The following is a 19,929-nucleotide window of genomic DNA, read 5'->3' as shown; positions in this document are numbered from 1 at the left end:
TTACTATTACACTTACAGATAGCGACGACAAACATGGAAAAGATGATAAGGAGAAAGGTATTGTGCAGCCGATCAGTCAACCTGAAAAGCTTAACGAGAAAGATAAACCTTCAGCAGCCAAAACTGGTGAACAAAATCAATCATTAGATGAGATTGATGAGAATGATAAACACCATGACAGTAATAAAAGTAATGAAATGATGAATACTGCTGCCACTTTACTAAGCATCGATAATCAATCGGGTGACAGCACTTCTATTCCTACTATGAAAGACTTACAGCTGGAAGATCAATTAGCAACTACAAAAGATAAAGATCAAATTCTAGAACAACGAGAGAAGCAGCTTTTACAAGCTATGGAAAATATTGCTACCCTACATGACCAATTGCAGCAAATGCAAGAAAACTTAGAAAAGAAGGGTCTCAATATATCCAATCTAGAAACCAAACTTAAGCAATCTGAAGATGCTTTAATAGCACAGCAGCAGACAGGAAACGTCAGCAGCAATATGCAAAAGAACTTGAAAAAATTGGAAGGAACTATTGAAGACCTTCAAAAACAAATCACAGTCAAAGATGAGAAAATACAGGGACTTTTGAGTGAAGGAGAAAAATTATCAAAGACCGAGCTTAAGCATTCGACTACCATTAAGAAATTACGACAAGAAAAACTAGAATCCGATAAACAGATCCAAGAACTGACAAAGAAAGTTGACAAATTACAAACGAGCTTAAATGAGATTATAGAAAAAAGTACGAAACAGAATGAGACAGAGAAAAAGCTTCAAGAATCGGTTAAATTGCTGAATAATATGACAGAACAGCAGACCAAGCATATCAATAAATTGGAATCTGAAAAATCTCTGATACAGAAGAAACTGAATGAAACGGAGATATTGCTCGAAAACTCACGGGAGAGTATGGAACAGGAGAAAGCCAGAATAAAATCTGAGGCAGAGAAAGCTAGTCAAATCCTTGTTGACAAACAGTCTAACATGAACGATTTATTAAGAAAAGAGCTCGATACATTGGAACAGTCTTCGCGGTCGATGGAGAAAAGACTGAGGAGAGAAATTAAGGAACTGCAGATCAAATTGCAAAATACAGAAGAAGAAGCTGGAGCTCGCGAAGATGATCTGAGAAAACAACTTGTTGAATATCAGACAAAATTGCAGCAATCAGATATCAGGATGGAGGACTTGAATATTAGTGTGGAAGAGGCGACGGCCCCTTTGTTACGCCAGATAGAGGAGCTGCAGTTTCAACATGCAGCAGCTATTAAACACAGAGATGAAACTGAACAAAGGTAGTTGAGATATGAGAGCTGTATCATTTGAAAGATACTCACACTTTTTCTTCCTTAACATCCAATGTTCAACAATATAGTCTTATTGTTCGTATGCAACTTGCAGAAGCCGAGCATGAAAAAATTTTGCAAGAAGAAAACAAATTGAAAGATGAAATTCATGATCTGCGACAGCTATTAGAAGCAAGTGAGTGCAAATTGAAAGAGTTGCAGTCTACCGCGGATGGTTTGAAAAGGCAAGCAGAAGAAGATGAAAAGATCAAGAAAGATTTAAAAGAAAAAATCGAATTGCTAATGAAGGAAAAGCAGGAACAAAATGAAAGGGAGCTAAAGAATCAGGAAGGGCTCAAAATACAATATCAACGTTTAATAAAGGAAAGACTGAGCGAGGAAAGAAAGCAGTTTGAACTGAAGTTGCAGAAGGCAGTGGCATCAACTGCTGCATCAGGAACACTTTCTATTGCAACTTCGCCGATAAAGGCCGCTACAGTGTCGGATGAAGAGCCGGTGGAGGTTACTAGCCCCACTTCTTCAGTGTATAGCAATAGTAATATGAGCAACATACAGATTAACCGACCGTTTCCAATCCGTATTCCAAGCATCGACTCGAGATCCAGTTTTGACAGCAATGCAGCACCTTCGGCTTCTTCTATTAGTGGAGGAGCTGGTCTTGTTGAAAAATTACAAGCCAATCTTCGCCGACTTGAAAATCAGGTTAATTTCTACCAAACACAGCTACAAAACGCTTCGCAGTCTCGAGGAGAGTTATCAGAGGAAGTCTTACATTTAACGCAAGAAATTGATCAATTACGGAAAGATGCGAAAAAATCGGAAGATCTGGAACATGAATATAAAGACCTACATGCTAGATATCAAACATCCCTAGAACTGTTAGGAGAACGGACAGAAGAAGTGCAAGAATTGAAGGCAGACCTTCAGGACGTGAAAGAGATGTATAAATCACAAATTGTAGAACTTGTGCAGAAAATAGATCAACTAAGCTCTCCATCTAAGAAATAATAACAGCAGCGTTTATCATTTGTGATAGACATTGCTACCATAAGTCATCTGTAATACTTACTTCATCATCCTTACATTTTATACACACTATATACTACAATAAGCAACCCAGATACCGTTAATATTGTACTTTAAACAAGCTATTGCTACTCCCTCATTTATAAAGACATCTCCCTTCATTTTATTTCTTTCTTTTGCTTTAAGTAGTCTGTCATAGCCAGCATATTCGCTATTTCTTCTTCTGTTGCCTTCCCATGGGCTGTCCATCGAATTCTACAATTTTCATCTATTAAAAATACATAGCCAATATGTTGATTTGTCATATCCATGAATTTACGCACACGGCCGATATCACGATATAGTAGATAATAGTTGTCTCTTCGTTCCAATGGCAGGTTTCTACGTATCATAGGTACAAATGCTTTCAATAAATATTGCTTCAAGTAGTTTTCTTGGACGTTCATTTCGACTAGCTGAACGTCTTTGGTATCTCTGTATTTGTCTAAAAATGGCTGGATGAATGTTTCTACATGAGACTATCAACAAGGGCGGTGGTGGGAAAGACAGAAGGAATTTTTAGTAAAACCTACTGCCTTACATATTTTTAGGTAGATTCAGTATACCTCTCCAAATTTATTATAAAAGAACGACATCAACGAGATTTTATTCACCAGTGTCTCGGTAGTATTGACAGTTTTTCTGAACAGGTTTTGTGCTTCAAAATTAGGCATATAGCCTGCTTTGTCAGGTTTAATCAACTGTGTGCTGGCGAAATACATTTTTCCACCGTGCTCACGCATTTCTACAATTTAGAAGTATATCTTTTGAGTTTTCATTTTCCGTATTTGCTTATATTCGTATATATTTTTGACATACGCTACCATGGACATCTGCAAAATAGGATTTTGTAGCTTGTTCGACACTATCGTACAGAAATACACTTAAGTCTTATATATATGCAAATGCTTGTATGGCCTTCTGCGTATCTTACAGATATCTACGTTCAGCCGCATGAGCAGCAAATGCCTTATCAAAATCCGTAAAATCCTTCAGTGCTTGCTTTTTACGCTGAAACCAGGTATTTTGGTCGATAACGGGTGGTTCAGTTGATCCCAACGATGCTGGTGGTTGACGAAATTTACCATATTTCGGAGGAATGGCTGCTTCAGCTGATGCTGTTGTTGGCGTAGGAGAAGATGTCGATCCGCTTATGGATTGTTGTTCTTTTTTGGAAACGTTATTTGCTTTGGGAGGCAATGTAGCTAGACAACGAGCGCTATTGATATAGGCAGAACGGTTGCAGAAGTGCTTTGTTCCCAAAGATATGAAGAAGCCTTTTTGTAGTACGCTCATATTTTCAATGGTCGAGTTTTGACAAGCAAAAAGAAAAAGGGGCAGCTGACAGCCTGTGCATTTGGTTTCAATTTGCCCCCCGACTCCACACATTGGAACTGGGCCCTTGCAGGTACAACAAAAAATTGGACCGCTGATTTGGAACTACGTTTAAGATAATGTTCTTTTGAAAAAACTTTCCGTATTGACTGGTATATCGTTACTAAGAAGGTGCACAAGGCTTTGGAGGTAAGTCTAGATTACCAAGGTTTTGCATTAGAGCTATTGTATATGGATACGCGTTTTTGATCCGTCAATTTCGACAATCGGCAGAGTATACACCTCTTTCCAATTTAAAACTTGTCGCACTTTGAAAGTGCTGTATGTTTTTAGAATACAGTAGCGCAACACTAAAGGGCGGTCTCGACACTTTACTCAAAAGGCGGTTTTCGATCCTCTGCAGATCTCTTTTTGACAGTTTGTGACATTTTATTAGATAAAACTGCATTTTAAGCAGTCTTCAAATATGGTTTACCGAATATTGTACAGATGCTCAAAGATGTTTTGACGGAACGTTACTGCAAGCCTCAGTTATTCTTGTTGGTAAGTCCTCTTTTGATTTGAAATAGACTACGTTTGACCTTATTTTTAACCATGGACCAAAATTGCTCAATAGGATTAAGCTGATGGGAATAAGAAGGGAGATAAATGCACTTAGATCCTCTCTCTGTCACCATAATATCAATTTCGTTAGATGTATGGATTGGTTCACTATCCATAGCTATATAATATCCTTTCATTTCCGGAATGCAATTCATTTCATCCATTGTTTATTGAATAAAATTCAGATAATGGCCAGTGACAGTTCCTTTGCAAGTAGGCTTTTTTGGTTTTGATGGTGCTTTTCCTTGGCGATTATCAGAATCAATTTTTAGCTGAGGTGGCGATACCAATCATGAAAGTTAGGATTGGTTGAAATAGTTGACAGAGAAGCTAGCAACATATTGAAATTTCCCAACAATAAAACTAACGTCTGGAGGCTCCTTTGTAAAAAAAGGTTGTGACATCAATGAGGTGAGGAAAGGCATTCTACTATGGGTAGTTACTAGAACGTAAATATTAGTAATAGAGCATATAGAATTAAGGGTGACTGTATCGATGAGGACGCTTGTAAACAGCGTTCATCGGAAGGTACGATTTCATCCGTGAACAGTAACGTCGGGTTTAAACATATAATAGCACAATACTTAGAGAGTAGGATTGCACATTGGGGAAAGAGGAAGGAGTGGATATATTTGACTTGATCGAATGTAAGGTGGTTTTGTGAATGGTATGCGGATACTTCAAGAGAGCGGATACGGGGGAAAATAATTGGAACAGGATTTAGACTGAAAATGAACACAAGAAATTTGACTATGCTCAAAATTGCACAACAACTGCAAAACCAATTGATGAAAACTTCTTCATTGGGAACAGGTAGAATATATACGCGTTCGGGGTCATAAAAAAGAAACGCATCAGAGCTAGGCATTGAAAATCAAGAAAATAGTACTAGTCGTGAAGATGGTAATGTAAACAATGCAAAACAGGGTATTGATGACGTTGAAGAAGATAAGATCGAATCTTCAAATGACACAATTGATGAACATAACATTCCATTTGAAGACATGTTTAAAAAATTAAAAAACAACAACAAATGGTATCTTTCAAATGGTAAATGTGGTATTTCCATACCTCCTATAATATATAAAGACGAATTAGACACACTTTTAAGCATTTGACTCGTTATTATGATTATAGAATCATAATAACAGTTGTACACGTCATCTTGTACTCTAAAGACATACGCATACATAATGCTGCATTCCTACTGGTTAAGAACGAGTATTTAGCTCCTTTTTTTAATGTTTCTCTTTCCTTTCCTTCTTTCTTTTGTTGTCAATACAAACATTCAGTTCGCTATGAACGCTTCCCTCTCTGATTTTCAGTGTATAATAAAAGAACTCAAGGAGACTCATTTCACCTTACAGTTTATATCAAAGTTATAAGTCACGTTCACTAAGCATAAAACAACCACAAATATAACAGTAAATGTGTGGGTGATGAGTTGTTTATGTTCGGTTTGCAGTGTGAGTCTGATCATCCAAGCCGATCATTGATTATTGACCCATACGACAAGAATTACATCTCTTACGATGTCTTTACTGAAGAAGAACTCCAGGAAATCATAAACTACAAAAAGAAAAGCCTTCCAAAACCTTCAGATTCTTTGAAAATTTTTTTGAATCAATACAACCAAGACAGCACAGCTAAGCTTCGAGCTGCTCTAAGAAATAATCACACCTTTCACTCTGATTACAACAAAGAAGAAAGCGCTGACGAGGACTGGATCACTTTGGTCATCTTTTCCCTGGTTCGACAGTACGAAAATAGTAATCTGAATAGGCCTCACAACGAACGATGGTATCAAACCCACATTTGGTCAATGATCGAATCTTGTTTCGATAAATACAAGGAGATTGAGGCTGTCGATGGTGAGTCTGCTTCTCTAGGGACCAAGAAAAGGAAGAATAATGCAAGGACGATTGGATCCATATCAAAAATCAGTCGATCCAAGTATGGTCATAAGTGCGACTTGATTTTTAGACAATACAACAATCAGCATACTGCCCCTTTGGAATTTGGTGCTAGTGAAGCTAAGTCGAAGATTGAGGATGAATCTGGCACAAACTTTATGAATGAAGGCTTTTACAAACTACCACAAACATTGAAAGACATGTTGGACTCTTTACTTGAGGAAATCAACTTTGATCATCGTTCAGAGGCGATTCGCACTGTTGGATTCATTCATTCTGGCTTATCAAGCACGTTAATTGAGTTCGACAGACCCACCAAGTATGTTTCGCGTGTGTCAAGATGCAAGACGTTAGTGATTAGCAACTCTGTGGATCAATTTGGATTTACTGTCTTACCAGTTATTCTTTCTACGTGGGTGTGCTCCAAAATTGTCGAGGAAGTGTTTGAAATCGTTTCGTCCAAAGGTAAACCCAATGAAAATGACATTGCATGGTTTGATAACTGTTTGGAGAGAAGGCCCCTCCCAAATATGCCAACAACATCGTCATCAAGCGAAACAACACAAAAAAAATTGAAGTCATCCCATTAAGAACCCGTTTTCTTTTTTCTTTTTTGTCTTTTGAAATTATTGATAGTACCTCTGTAAAACTTTTGTATCTATTATTGCCACATCTCTATATCACCATAAAGAGCCACTCTATCGTTCAAGAATTTTTTGTTAGTAAAAAATAAACAATGTGGACGGAAGAGAGAGAGGTAAATATCCTTTCTAAGATGTTCAAAAGCAATGTCATTGTTATGCAGCAAAAACTCAAAATCAAAAACAAAAAAAGATATAATGCAACGTTGTGTATCTTAGGCAAGGTACAAAACCCTTTCTTTAACATAGTAATAATCAAATATGTATTTATTATAGCTCCCATACCTTCTTCAAACAAATATAAAATCCGTTTATAGGCTTTAAATGTAGGGTCGTATCGAATTTAACCTAGATGAACTCATTTTGACAAGAAGTTGATCATATTATCTGTGCCGTTCTACTTGGCAATTTATCCTGACACAAGTATCAAAAACAACTGGAGGGCACACCAACTATTATAATCACTCCTACCACCATAACAGTATCAAACACAGTTTTGGGTGCAATCTCGACGAAGTATGTCGTGTTAAGGAGCTTCGAAACCTCAGGAACACACATTCAAAAGGCTAAAAATTGATTCTGATAATCGCCAAGGAAAAGCACCATCAAAACCAAAAAAGCCTACTTGCAAAGGAACTGTCACTGGCCATTATCTGAATTTTATTCAATAAACAATGGATGAAATGAATTGCATTCCGGAAATGAAAGGATATTATATAGCTATGGATAGTGAACCAATCCATACATCTAACGAAATTGATATTATGGTGACAGAGAGAGGATCTAAGTGCATTTATCTCCCTTCTTATTCCCATCAGCTTAATCCTATTGAGCAATTTTGGTCCATGGTTAAAAATAAGTCAAACGTAGTCTATTTCAAATCAAAAGAGGACTTACCAACAAGAATAACTGAGGCTTGCAGTAACGTTCCGTCAAAACATCTTTGAGCATCTGTACAATATTCGGTAAAACATATTTGAAGACTGCTTAAAATGTAGTTTTATCTAATAAAATGTCGCAAACTGTCAAAAAGAGATCTGCAGAGGATCGAAAACCGCCTTTTGAGAAAAGTGCAATTACCCTTTGAAGAAAACATTAGTCGCCCTTTGGGAAAAAAAAAAAACCAAAAAAAAACCCGCCTAATGAGAATTGTAAAGACCCGCCCTTCAGTGTTGCGCTAACTGTAGTGTCGTGCTTTTCGAATAGGACGGCCTGCAAGGCAGACATCTTTCGATGACCAGGCAACTTGATTTCTATCTGCGATTATTTAACTTTTTTAATATAGGCTGGGTAGGCTGGATAGGCTGGATAGACTGGATAAGTAGGATAGGTTGAATAGACTGGGAGAAAATGGATAGACACCAACCTATCCAACTTTAAATAGCATAAAATGTTTTATCCTGATATATGTTACCTAAATTTATGTTATTACGATGAGTTGCTCCAATTTTCTTAGCATCTAAATAGTGAAAAATATAAGTTAACTATTTCTAACCACGAAGGCTTACGCATGCTCGCAGGTATTCTTACGGAGTAAAATCCTAAAACCTCACAATATACACCCAAACCATAAAGGTTGATGTCACCTTCATTACTTTGAGCAAAAGCTGTTATGTTAAGAACTGAGGCATCGCACTGTCTAAATTTGGATAGGTTGTTGCCTATCCGATTTATCCAGCCTATCCAACCATTCAGCCTATCCAACCTATCCAGCTCATCTGTAAAAGCATACCATAGTGGTATCTTTTTTTTCAAAGTACGATACCTTGATTTATTTTTGTTCTTGCGACATCATGTTGGCCAAGGATGTATTGCAGGTTTAAATATGCTGAGGCTACTTTTGTGATGTATTTATACAGCCTGAGTGACTTTTATCTTTCATCAGTGAGTTGCAAAGTAGAGGTTCATTTTTTAAATATCAAGTAAGATGTATTTGCTTTTGTGTGGACTCTCAGCTTTTTCAAAAAAAGGGAAGATCAATGTATGCCAAGCTTTCGTTTCGTATAGTCATTTGTTCGGCATAATCAAGTAGAGCATATCCGGCTTTTAAACAATGGCGATGAAATCAATGTCATTTCAGGCATTGTCCATGGCTATATCTTTTCAAAGCGATGATGGTCGATATTGTTCTCATGTTTAGTAACGTCGAAAATACTTTGAGAAATAATGAAGCCTGATGCGACTAATTTACAGAACAATATATTACTCAAGATAATGCTGCGAATAGTGGATAGACAATGTGGGCAACAATTTGTTATAGATAGCTATTCGTATACAAGGATAAATAGTATCAAGTTCATTTATTCTAGGAATGGTAGACACAATTTTTAATAGTCGAACAAAAATCGTAGCTCTTTATCAGGCAATCAAAAATATCAGTTCAACTGCTTCACCTGTCTTTGATGATAAAGAACGAACGATTGACATGGTAAAATGTCTATTATCTCGGTATCCTTTGATGTTCGGGAAGTACTTGCAAAAGATAGTTCAAAAAAATCATTACACATTTGGTTTACTTTGAAATTTTGTGCAAAAAAGAACTAGAAAGGATAGTAATGCAAACCTTAACGTTTTCTTTCTACGCCTTCATCCTTCAGTATATAACAAGGTTATAGTCACTGTAAAGCCGCCTCAACTATAGCGAAAATCAAGATGATTGATTTCGAATTTCAGCCGTTCAAATTTGATGGAATATGTCAAACAGTTGCTTTAACGTTGTGTCCTTTAATTGGAACATTCGATGGCATTGAACCGTTATGTTACTCCAGAAATGTGGAAGCTGCAGGCATTTTGATCTTCCAGCCCGGTATATACTAAAAAACAAAAAGTCATATTGCAAAGCATGTAAAAATGGGAATAGTATCTTATAAGCATCATGGTATAGCGACCTTAATAATGAATATCATTGCAATGTGTATGACGGGAATAATGATATATCACGTTAAAACGAAATATACAGCTGTTGGTAAGCATCGATTCTATGAATGAATGACAGGTTTCAAGACAAATGAGTGAATATACTCACTCATTTGACTTTGGGGTTTTCAATAGGTCGAAAAGAAATTGCCATGTTCTTCCAACTATATTTGGTGTCTACATTCCTGGAGATGTTATTGGTCACAAACATCATTCCTACAGCGTCTAAATTGTATCCTGTAAGAAAAGCAAGGAGTTGTATTCTTTTTCCTTGCAATTGTAGGGAGTGCCTAATCCCATTCAAATTCTTTTCATCAGTATTTTACAGCTGTTCATTTAGGTTTAATTAGCGCATTATTATGGTGCTTGTTAATAAATGGGTTTGTTGGCTTTCAATTTGCAGAAGATGGTACACCAGTCAGCTTATGGGTAAAATTTAGTTACTAAAAAAAGATCAGCCGATCGGAAAGGGCTCATCAAGAAAAATTCATGCTGTACTACGTTTTCTTATGCATTTTTTTTTTTTTTTTTTTTTTTTTTTAGTTTATGCGCTTAAGCACCCTCGGAGTGTTCGTCGTAGTTGGATTCCTTGCTATTGCCACTTTTCTCAACATCGGGCCGTTCACCTATACTCGACCTACTGAGCTATGGGTCATCTATTTTATATTGAACGGCACAATGTTGCTTGTCTATACCGTATCTCAAGTCTTTTTGGTAGCTTACACATTAGACGATCGTTGGCCACTAGGAGATATTGCTTTTGGTGTTCTTTTCTACCTCACTGGTTTGATTACAGTGTACATTTTTTCAGTCACCATATGTGACCAAATGAAGCATTATTTGGATGGTCTTTTCTTTGGCACAATGTTCAATCTGCTGTCTGTGATGATGATCTATAAATATTGGGACTCTATAACAAAGGAAGACCTTGAATACTCGATAGATCAGAGAATTACAACCTGGGAATTGGAGGCATTATTGAAAGATGAAGAGAGATATAAAGTACAACCTCAGTATTGAATAGACCAATAAAGCCCTGTGTGTGCCTAGCCATTCTCTTACAGTCCAACTGAAATGAATAAAAGCTAGCTAGCTCATCAAGTGATATAGGGTCATTTCAAGCATCCTTCTGAATAGATTTATTTTTTTATCTGGTATACTCGTGTTTTAAGTTTATTTTTCCCGATGAGTTTTTTACTGTATAGAGTTGTCTGGTTATATCAATAGCCAGGCAAGCCTAATAGCCGTCTTGGTAACGTTAATTCGCAGCCGGACTTTTAAGATAGTGCGTGTAGTATCTGTTTCTAACCCTAGTTCAAAAACGTTCAATAAACCCCCCCCCCTTCAAGTAGGAAGATGGCTACACAATAGGTTACTTGACTTACTCTTTTATTGTTGCCTTGAAAAATGTGGCTATTTATTTAGCAAAATAACCTGTTATAACTCTGATACATTGGGTAAGGATTTAAAAGGTGGTTGCATGCAAAAGTGTCCAGCCACATTTTGTTTGATTGGCTGCGGTATTCCTTGGTTGAAAAAAACTGAACAATAAAGACAATCGGCTTATAAGTTGTTTGGGAAAACGGTACCAAAAACGTTAGATCAATTTTTAACCAATGACATGCTCTTGTACTTCCCAAATCACATAAACAACAAAAAAAAAAAAAAAAAAAAAAAAAAAGGTCCACCCACCACGATCTTTTCCTTTCAGAAAATCCGTTTTGACATGTACATATAAAAAGACAAAGCATGAACGATTTGAATCGTATTTCTTTCCTTTCTTATTCCCGTTTTATCTTTTCTAACAAAACCCTTTTCCTTTCTCTGACTTACTTACTGTACATTGTTATACAAAGCATTCAAATGACTGTTCTCATCAGACAAATACGAGCATTCTTATCAGAGAATACATCCTTACTGTCACCTACTACTTCCTCATCTTCAACGGCTAACACTGCTTCTAGAAAATCGAGCCGTGCAAATAACCACAGTAAACGTAAAAGAAAGCCCTCACTTACTGTCACTATAAGCAAAGAGCCACCAAAGATTGTCTATTTTGAAAAGGATATATTAGAAGAGCAATTTGTTGAGTATATATTTGATCCGCAGGTGCATCATGACGAGGAGAAGGATCATCCAGATCTGTACCTTTACGATAGAAGAAAGAAAGACTTGTTGAAGCCTTGGCAAAAAGCTCCTTATTGCAGCACGAATTCAGCAAGCAAAAAAGCTAGCCTATTTCTACACAAACTCAAGTTCGTAAAGCCAGCAACGACAGTAACCGCAAGTTCTTGAAAGCTATTATAACAGCCCCATCGTCTTACAATAGTCCATTATAATTATTATAATTCTACCTCACTCGTCCTCACTTTCTCTGTATATCATTATCTTATTTAAATCATACCACCCTTCTTATTTATGCATGAAAATTATCACATCATATAATTTTATTTTATTTTATTTTTTTATTTTTTTCCTTGGCAGGCACAAAATCAACAATTTTTCCTTTTTTATCAACAAGCATGCATATCCTCATAGTCATATAGATATATATATATATCCTCTTTCTTTCCCTGTAAATAGAAAACCTTTTCTGTAATAAACCAAAGCCTTATAATTGCAATGAAAAACTCTTTAAATGATCAACTTACTTGTCTCTACATAGAGATATCATGATACCGGAATGGGAGCGATCTGTTTCTAATTTCCCATCACATGAAGAGCATTCATGTGTAACTTGATTGGCTACAAACCAGAACTTTTTTTTTTTTTTTTTTTTCCCATTTCCCTATTTTTTGAATTACCAAATTTCAGGGCTAAAGTCCCCCGCTTTTTTTCTTTTCTATCCCAAAAGTGAGTGACTGGCAGCATGAATGAACAAATGGCAGCTTCACTGGAACCAAAATTTTCTCGTTCCTGGGTATTCGCTGAAAACAGAGAATCAAGGTTTGTCCTGTTCCGTTTTTCTTTTTTCTTTTTTTTTTCTTTTTTTCTTTTTTTAAAAGTTGGTCAATCAATGCTCAAATTAGACCTTATTAATAACAGTAAGCTCTTACCCGCTCAGCAATAGAAATCCATTGGGAAAAAAGTTTAACGGTTTCTTTGAAAATCTTGGCTACAGTAGTTTCAATATATCCCATATTCAACACCTATTGTTTCTTATACCCCGCCACCTTCACCCTCACTTTCTGAGAACAGCCATCAAGCCATCCATTAGTTTCTGCTCTTTACGCCAATACGCGAATCTTAGTATATTGTTCATATAACTATGCCAACGAAACAAGCCTATATCACTACTCGGAAACGTCAACTTCGGTCATCTGTCTCATCTTCAACAGCTCAGGAACTACCCTCAGCATCCGAAACGACTTCCTCCTCAACACCATCTACCGCATCGGCGAGTAGTGAAATAGATGAGGAACCCTCAACACCTACAACTATGACTGCTAATACCAGTAGCGCAACAATAACAATAGCAGAAGACGCGTTTCCAAATTTGGTACCTGTCAACGATAAGTCAACTTTATCAATAAGAAAATCGAAAGCGAAAGATAAGCCACCATCCACTACCACACCTTCTGAGAGGTGGTGTCATAACTGCGGTACTATGGAAACACCACGGTGGCGATATGGCCCGTTGGGCCCATACACGTAAAGATTGCTTCTTTGAATGGTGATACACCCTTCCTTCCCTCAAAGATACAAGTAACATTTACTTACTTTATCTCTCATTTGCTGGTACCCATAGTTTCTGCAATGCTTGCCATTTACGTTGGAAAAGCCGAGGTGAAAAGCCCAAGCATGACCTTGAATTTGTTAACCAGCCTGCATCTTCCTACCTCCTAACTGCTGCGACAACGGCAAAAACGACAACAGCAGTATTACAGAGAAGCAGGAAAACAATATTAAAAAAGAGAATCAGTTTAGAAAATGAACAACCTGCCTTAAAAAAGTTGAAAGCATCCAATTCTGCCATTGTACGGGTAGAGACCAGTACAAACGAAAATGCCACGACGCTCATTACAACTGATCCTATAAAAGCAAAAAGTAGAATGACACGCTCCTCTCGGCAACCCCTCATCAATACTACCAATGTTTCCGAATCTGACACCATACCCAATGATGAGAATCGTGAGGAAATGGACAAAGCAAGGATGTTTGATAAAGAAATTAGCTCGCTGATGGAGGCCTTTTTCAATGAAAAGATGCCACATCTCTTGAAAAACTGCGTACAACCACGTATATCTTGCTCAAGATGCCAAAGCAATACCACACCTACGTGGCGCACAGGTCCATTAGGTCCCGGCACGTAAGAATTGTGTTGTACGAAAATACAGTACGGCGAACAAAAGAAAAACAAAAAAAAACAAAAAAAAACTGACCTCTTTTCATCTACCTATTTTAGTTTATGCAATGCTTGTGGATTACAATGGGCAAAAGTAGCTGGATCAACAAAGGCAACGGAAGCAAAAAAACTTTCAACTTCAAAGAATAAGGTGACAAATTTATCACCATCAGCTACCAAAGGCAACATGATTCCTACTGCTAAATCTTCTAGACCAAAAATACCGCACCAATTTTTGCTACATTACAAAAAGGAATTCCTCAAGCACGGTCTGTATCATGATGAAACACGTTTTATTACAAACTCGATACCTACCATATTACAACAGTTGGCAACAACAGTTACGACCAAAACCGCTTGTGCTGATACTACTCCAATGACAATGCATACTTGTCTATTTCCTCCTCTTCCTATACACCAAGGTGAATTTAGTATATCCAGACAACGTGATTTTGAATTGCCTGCAGACATTTTACAAGAGAGAGAATTAGGTCTTATCCGATCGGACCGTCAACCGCGTTTCATTCGTATTCGATCCAACATTTTCGTCGAGCGCAAACCTGCATATCAACAACGAGCCCTATCGGAAGCATCTGTCGCTGTCTGTCAATGCGAAAGGCCTCAGCCATCCAACGGAAGGACAGGTTGCGGTGAGGATTGTCTTAACCGTATGTTATTTTATGAGTGTGATCCCAAATATTGTCCATGTGGTGACCAATGTTCGAATCAACGCTTCCAACGCAAGGAAACAAAGAAAGGCCTACAAATATTTCAAACAGACAACCGTGGTTGGGGTTTACGTACTCTAAAACCGATTAAAAAGGGTGAGCTGATTATTGAATATCGTGGCGAGATCATTTCACAAGAACTCTGTGAGGAGCGTATGCTGACGTTGTATGCGAATGAAAAGAATTTCTATTTCCTGGATTATGCCAAAGGAGAAGTAATCGATGCGTGCACCAAAGGAACTGAAGCGAGATTTATCAATCACAGCTGTCATCCGAATTGTCACATAGAAAAATGGTTGTTTCGAGGAGAATCTCACTTTGGTGTGTTTGCCTCCATGGATATTGAGCCTTATTCGGAATTATTTTATGATTATAATTTCTCGACGTTTAATGGATCCGTTGAAAGTCAACAGCCTTGTTATTGTGGTAGTAAAGACTGCAGAGGAACCATTGGTAGAAAGAGCGTTAAATAATGAACAGCTCCTGAGAACCCCCATCATTGAAAAGCCAAATGTGAGGTTCACCCCTCTTACGAGTGGCTCCTTCTTATTCCACCCCTTCGTTTAGCTGTTGAATTTGTCATAATTGGCTTGAAAATGTCCTTTGCTCAAATAAAGTATGTGATAGATTTATGTGTTCGCGAATGGCAAAAGTATCATCCAAATATTCTTGCTCTTTTTGAATCGAGAGAACTGACTATCGTTTAAAAATGAGTTGAATCAACTACACATCACTTGATTATGGTAGTCATTGAAACATCAGACGAAAAAAAAAAAAAAAACAGTGCTTTTACAGGCTTTGTGAACTGGTGAAGTCCCAAAAGATATATATAAAGGATGCACCTCCTAAATACAGATTTCCAAATTGTTTATACACTTTTTGATCTCACTATATAAAGCATTAGAACGGGAAACCGTCTTACAGATTACCTTTTATTGTAATCGTTGGGCACTGTAGCCAATGGGGTTATTGGTAGAAGGTTGCTGAGACTAAAAAGTGGATCTTTCATTTTCAAAGAAGCGTACGTCACAGAAATAATTTGTCACTTTTCTTTCACCAAGCATATATTCTTTTCTCTTTGAACATATACATTACTTATCATGTCTGAGCACGACTTTAAAGATTTGTTTGGTTCTGAAGATGAAGCTTCTGATATTGATGATGGACGGTCTCAGGTATCTGCTAATGAAGACCAGCAGCAACAGCAAGCTTCGCCATCCCCACTTCCACAAGCTACATCCAATATCAGCAACGATGAGAACGACGATTTAGAAGATTTATTTGGTGGAAGTGGGTCAGAACCTGAGGAAGAAAACGACGACGAGCATCTTAAACGGAAATCGCCTTCACAGAAACGGTACTTATTCTTTTATTGGAATCGTCAAGTTACCAAATAAATATTAAGTCTTTATTATTCTTAGATCACGCATGGAAGAGGAAATAGCCGATGAAGCTGTAGAAGAAGCGCAGAATCGACGATCCAGTAGTCAAGATGTGACGAGCGAAGAAGAAGCTGAGGAAATGGGCGAAGATGGCTATGAAGGAGAGTATGGCGCTTATAGTAGCCAAGCCCGCAAAAAGAAGCGCGTCGAAATTGAATTGACCATGCCCCAATTGCCTGTGCCATACAGTGATAATGGGAAGGTAAGCTTTAAGAATATAACGTAGAAATAAACGGCGGGCAAAATTTAAACGACCTTTTGCTATTAGTTTTACTTGGCAAAATTACCGCGGTTTATAGACATTGATACCAACCCATTCGACCCGGATGAGTTTGAAGTACAGGTACCTGAAGGGCTATCAGAAGTACAACATCATGAGGCCATAAGAGAACAAATTGAAAACACCATTCGATGGAGAAAAGTGAAAGAAGAAGATGGATTAGAAGTAAGGAATAATGATTTATTCCATATATATATGCCTTCAAACCAAAAAAAGTGTATGTTTACTGTATTAGGCCATGCAAAGTAATGCTCATTTTGTGGAATGGGAGGACGGAAGAGTGTCACTTATGTTGGGAAATGAATGCTTCGATATCAGTAGTAAACCTATGGGCGTGCAAGAATATACTTACCTTTTGGCGCATCAAACAGGCGCAGGCGCCCTAGAAAGCCACGTCGAATTCACCGACCATATGTCCTTCAAACCAAGCGGCCTTAAAAGCGATACCCACCGTTATTTAACAGCTCAAATTGCTGACAGACAAGTCAAAAAGAATAAAACAAAAATGTTCTTCACTGAGAAGGATCCTGAACTCATCAAACAGCAGTTAGAATTACAAGAGCAAGAACGTTTGAAGGCACAGAGAAAATTGGAATTGCAACGTAGAAAAGCTGATATGCGCTACAGTTCTTCAGCGGCAGGTAGCAGCCGAAGGGGTGATTTATACATGGATGATTATGACTCAATGCCAATTCATCGAGGAGGAACTGGTAACCAAGGTAGAGGCTTGGATCGTTATGAGGATGACTTTGTGGTAGATGATGAGGATTATGATGAAGAGGAAGAACGACGACGAGAAGACAGATTAGCAAAGGCTAAAAGTTATCGAATGGAAAAATATAAACGAAAATATAGTGATGACGATATAGACGAGGATGAAGAACAGGAGGAAGAAGAAAATGAGGAAGCAGATTACGGTGTACAGGATGAGGATGACGATGACGAAGTGGTCGTCAGAAGGCCGAATAAACAACGACGTGTCTTTAGTGATGAGGATGACTGATTCATTACTTTGCCAGAAAATACTTTTGTCGTATTGCTCATGGTCCATTCAAAAAATATATAGCATTATGTCATCACTATTTTATTGAACCACTGATATATTGTATCATACTCGATTACGTTGATAAAGATAATTTGCATTCCAGTAAACTGTATATACTCAACAAGATGTAAATTTTGTGTGATTAGATTGTTTACACCTAAATGGCATACCTATTTATGAATAGTCATGCCGTCAATACTATGAGCGTTAGTACGCGTTTTAAATTTTATTGATATAGATGAGGTGTTTCCACAATTTTCCTCAACAGAATGAACGAGCGAGCATTAGGTTTTTGCAGATCAATCTTTCTCCGTATGTTATGCTTTCGTTTGCAGTGTTCGTTACTCAAACGTTAAAATGGTGCCAGTAATATATGTCCAATATTCAATGATAAAGTATTGACAGTATTCACACTCTGAACCATGATACTACTGAAAATATGAGGTCAACATAGCGCACATCTAGAAGCGAGTATAAAATCAAAATATGACATCCTATGGCTGTATATAGGGATAACAATTGACAATAGCATGGGAAAGCCTCGAGGAAGAGCGAAGGCCATACCCATTTTCTGTTCCTTTACTTCTGTTTATATATCTATTTAAGGATATTAGTGCTTTAAGAGCCCTCCCTAAGCCTTTAAGTTTACATTTTCGCAGCTGAAGATATTCTTGTGTTCAGAATTTCCTCCTTCAACAGCGTATTTTTTTTTTTTTTTTGTATTTAATTCACGTACTTTATTAAAAGCGACTATACGGACAATAAATTATATTTTGATAAGTGGCAATAAAAGAAGTGAAGAAAAGGCATACATAAAAACTACTACAAAGAAACCATTAAATATACTACGAGCTCGTATTGAGTGTTCTGAATCGAACCTCGTGTTGGTAGACGGTACGAACTCCTGCTAGGGACCAAGAGATGCGATCAAAATGGCAGCGCCAATGATATTTCCAGATACTTAAAAGTATCAAACTAACCTGAACGATTGTGTGGTCAGGCAGAGGAGAATTATCTAACGGGGAACAAAGTGTTAACAATATATGCCAAATGCCAGTAGGTGTGGCAAGAAAAGAGATAATTCTATTTTCCTCCAGTGCCGTGATCCAAAATTGCCATTTAGGTGGACAACCAACGAAAAAACGAAAACCATCCTCAGGGGGAGTCTCTGCAATGGCGGCAAAGAGGGGAGTCAACTATGACAGGATTGATGGAAAACAGCCAAGCTCTGTACCCAATGCAATTATGCCATAAACGCCACCATGGAGTTAGCACTGCATGAGGGATTGAGAGTGACCAGAACCGTTTCCATTGAGCCGGAGGCCGATACCATAAAGGAAACACTTGAGGAATCCGAGGAGGGTCACTAAAAACGGAATAATCAGGATGCCAGTATAGCCGTAGCATACCAAGCGAAAGCTTTAATATGGTGGTATTGTTCTGAGAACCAGAAGGTACACACCACTGGGACATATCAGGCAACCATAAGGTGCTGTAAGATACATTACGCCATCGTGAAGTGGGCGTAGGAGCAGCAGCCGGAGGAGGAGCCCGGACGTCAATCAATCGGTTCTGAATAAAAGGAAGCCATTGTATTACACCTTGGAAAAGCAAACTAGGTATCCTTTTCAGTTTCGGATAGTCCTGAAAATACGTATACCCTAGCGTGTAGAAGCAGTTAGTTATCGAAGACCAAAGGAGAACAGTAGAGACGATTAAATGCCGTGGGAGGCTATTGAGATCCACGGGTAAGGGGCCTACAAACGAGGGGGAACGCTGTAAGGCACTACGAAGGGGCAAATCAGCAATCCAGCGGCCATGCCATGAGGAGGAAAGAGATGATGAAGGAAGTTTCATCAGCAGAGAACATAGGTGGATCATATTCGGAAGGAAGCGACATGATGAACGATAAGTGGCAGTCGATAAAACCCATGGTAGTAAGGACAACTGACCGGTGTACACTTGGATACAATGTGCCAGTAATGGGGAGACAAAATCGGTTGATGAAGGGGGCTGTAGAAGGCGCTGAACATACACAAGATGAAGAGCTAATTGTTGTCGGTGCAGATCCACTAAGCCTAAACCACCAAAACGTTTAGGTGAGCACAAGCGCTCCCACGATGGAGCAGGCCAGAAAGGAACCACAAAAGACCGGACAATGCTACGAAGCTTATCAAGCCAGTCCACCGGAACAACTACAACACGCAGGAGATGCCATAACTTACTAAGTATCAAGGGATTAACAACTAGTGAGGCACCTCGGACAGACAATCCCCGTTGTTTCAGGAGGTTACAGTG

General features: G+C 38.0%; 7 protein-coding genes across 7 annotated transcripts; 6 read left to right on the top strand and 1 right to left on the bottom strand.

The window, feature by feature from the left end:
- Positions 1 to 1,384: 1,384 nt before the first annotated feature.
- On the top strand, positions 1,385 to 2,326 carry BDF20DRAFT_820838 (TATA element modulatory factor 1 TATA binding-domain-containing protein; the record flags this gene model as incomplete). Its single annotated transcript, XM_053077570.1, has 2 exons — positions 1,385 to 1,719; positions 1,933 to 2,326. Coding segments are annotated over 2 exons (729 nt in total), but the record flags the coding sequence as incomplete, so codon positions are not given.
- Positions 2,327 to 2,502: 176 nt separating this feature from the next.
- On the bottom strand, positions 2,503 to 3,772 carry BDF20DRAFT_835834 (ATP10 protein-domain-containing protein; the record flags this gene model as incomplete). The annotated part of the gene is made up of 4 exons (XM_053078882.1): positions 2,503 to 2,862; positions 2,950 to 3,117; positions 3,203 to 3,248; positions 3,318 to 3,772. The coding sequence occupies 4 exons, from the start codon at positions 3,770 to 3,772 to the stop codon at positions 2,503 to 2,505; spliced, it is 1,029 nt and encodes a 342-aa protein (XP_052935281.1).
- A 1,883-nt stretch (positions 3,773 to 5,655) lies between these two features.
- Positions 5,656 to 7,322, top strand: BDF20DRAFT_872263 (uncharacterized protein). The gene is made up of 5 exons (XM_053081147.1): positions 5,656 to 6,699; positions 6,871 to 6,991; positions 7,069 to 7,099; positions 7,193 to 7,201; positions 7,300 to 7,322. The coding sequence occupies exons 1-2, from the start codon at positions 5,772 to 5,774 to the stop codon at positions 6,879 to 6,881; spliced, it is 939 nt and encodes a 312-aa protein (XP_052935280.1). The 5' UTR covers positions 5,656 to 5,771; the 3' UTR covers positions 6,882 to 6,991; positions 7,069 to 7,099; positions 7,193 to 7,201; positions 7,300 to 7,322.
- Positions 7,323 to 9,262: 1,940 nt separating this feature from the next.
- Positions 9,263 to 11,012, top strand: BDF20DRAFT_537493 (chitin synthase III catalytic subunit). The gene is made up of 6 exons (XM_053075695.1): positions 9,263 to 9,303; positions 9,473 to 9,681; positions 9,760 to 9,840; positions 9,927 to 10,030; positions 10,110 to 10,220; positions 10,335 to 11,012. Exons 2-6 carry the CDS (start codon positions 9,528 to 9,530, stop codon positions 10,809 to 10,811), a joined length of 927 nt encoding a protein of 308 aa, XP_052935279.1. The 5' UTR covers positions 9,263 to 9,303; positions 9,473 to 9,527; the 3' UTR covers positions 10,812 to 11,012.
- A 442-nt stretch (positions 11,013 to 11,454) lies between these two features.
- On the top strand, positions 11,455 to 12,565 carry BDF20DRAFT_872249 (uncharacterized protein). Its single transcript, XM_053081146.1, has one exon. It carries the CDS (start codon positions 11,541 to 11,543, stop codon positions 12,084 to 12,086), a length of 546 nt encoding a protein of 181 aa, XP_052935278.1. The 5' UTR covers positions 11,455 to 11,540; the 3' UTR covers positions 12,087 to 12,565.
- Positions 12,566 to 13,059: 494 nt separating this feature from the next.
- Positions 13,060 to 15,337, top strand: BDF20DRAFT_835829 (uncharacterized protein; the record flags this gene model as incomplete). The annotated part of the gene is made up of 3 exons (XM_053078881.1): positions 13,060 to 13,442; positions 13,540 to 14,100; positions 14,197 to 15,337. The coding sequence occupies 3 exons, from the start codon at positions 13,060 to 13,062 to the stop codon at positions 15,335 to 15,337; spliced, it is 2,085 nt and encodes a 694-aa protein (XP_052935277.1).
- Positions 15,338 to 15,964: 627 nt separating this feature from the next.
- Positions 15,965 to 17,838, top strand: BDF20DRAFT_941126 (Leo1-like protein-domain-containing protein; the record flags this gene model as incomplete). Its single annotated transcript, XM_053084792.1, has 4 exons — positions 15,965 to 16,221; positions 16,286 to 16,508; positions 16,575 to 16,751; positions 16,822 to 17,838. 4 exons carry the CDS (start codon positions 15,965 to 15,967, stop codon positions 17,587 to 17,589), a joined length of 1,425 nt encoding a protein of 474 aa, XP_052935276.1. The 3' UTR covers positions 17,590 to 17,838.
- Between the last annotated feature and the right edge of the window lie 2,091 nt (positions 17,839 to 19,929).

The sequence above is a fragment of the Mycotypha africana genome (assembly GCF_025528875.1).
Source record: "Mycotypha africana strain NRRL 2978 chromosome Unknown BDF20scaffold_6, whole genome shotgun sequence".
NCBI lineage: Eukaryota > Fungi > Mucoromycota > Mucoromycetes > Mucorales > Mycotyphaceae > Mycotypha > Mycotypha africana.
The sequence above is the reverse complement of the archived record's forward strand: the minus strand, read 5'-3'. Positions and strand labels throughout refer to the sequence as shown.

What these genes read in the sequence shown, in the direction of transcription:
- BDF20DRAFT_872263 (XM_053081147.1), top strand. Translation starts at nt 5,772, where the DNA reads ATGTTCGGTTTGCAGTGTGAGTCTGATCATCCAAGCCGATCATTGATT.
- BDF20DRAFT_537493 (XM_053075695.1), top strand. Translation starts at nt 9,528, where the DNA reads ATGATTGATTTCGAATTTCAGCCGTTCAAATTTGATGGAATATGTCAA. An exon ending in AACGAAATATACAGCTGTTG is followed by an intron (nt 9,841 to 9,926) that starts GTAAGCATCGAT and finishes GGTTTTCAATAG; the next exon opens with GTCGAAAAGAAATTGCCATG. An exon ending in CAGCGTCTAAATTGTATCCT is followed by an intron (nt 10,031 to 10,109) that starts GTAAGAAAAGCA and finishes TCTTTTCATCAG; the next exon opens with TATTTTACAGCTGTTCATTT.
- BDF20DRAFT_872249 (XM_053081146.1), top strand. Translation starts at nt 11,541, where the DNA reads ATGAACGATTTGAATCGTATTTCTTTCCTTTCTTATTCCCGTTTTATC.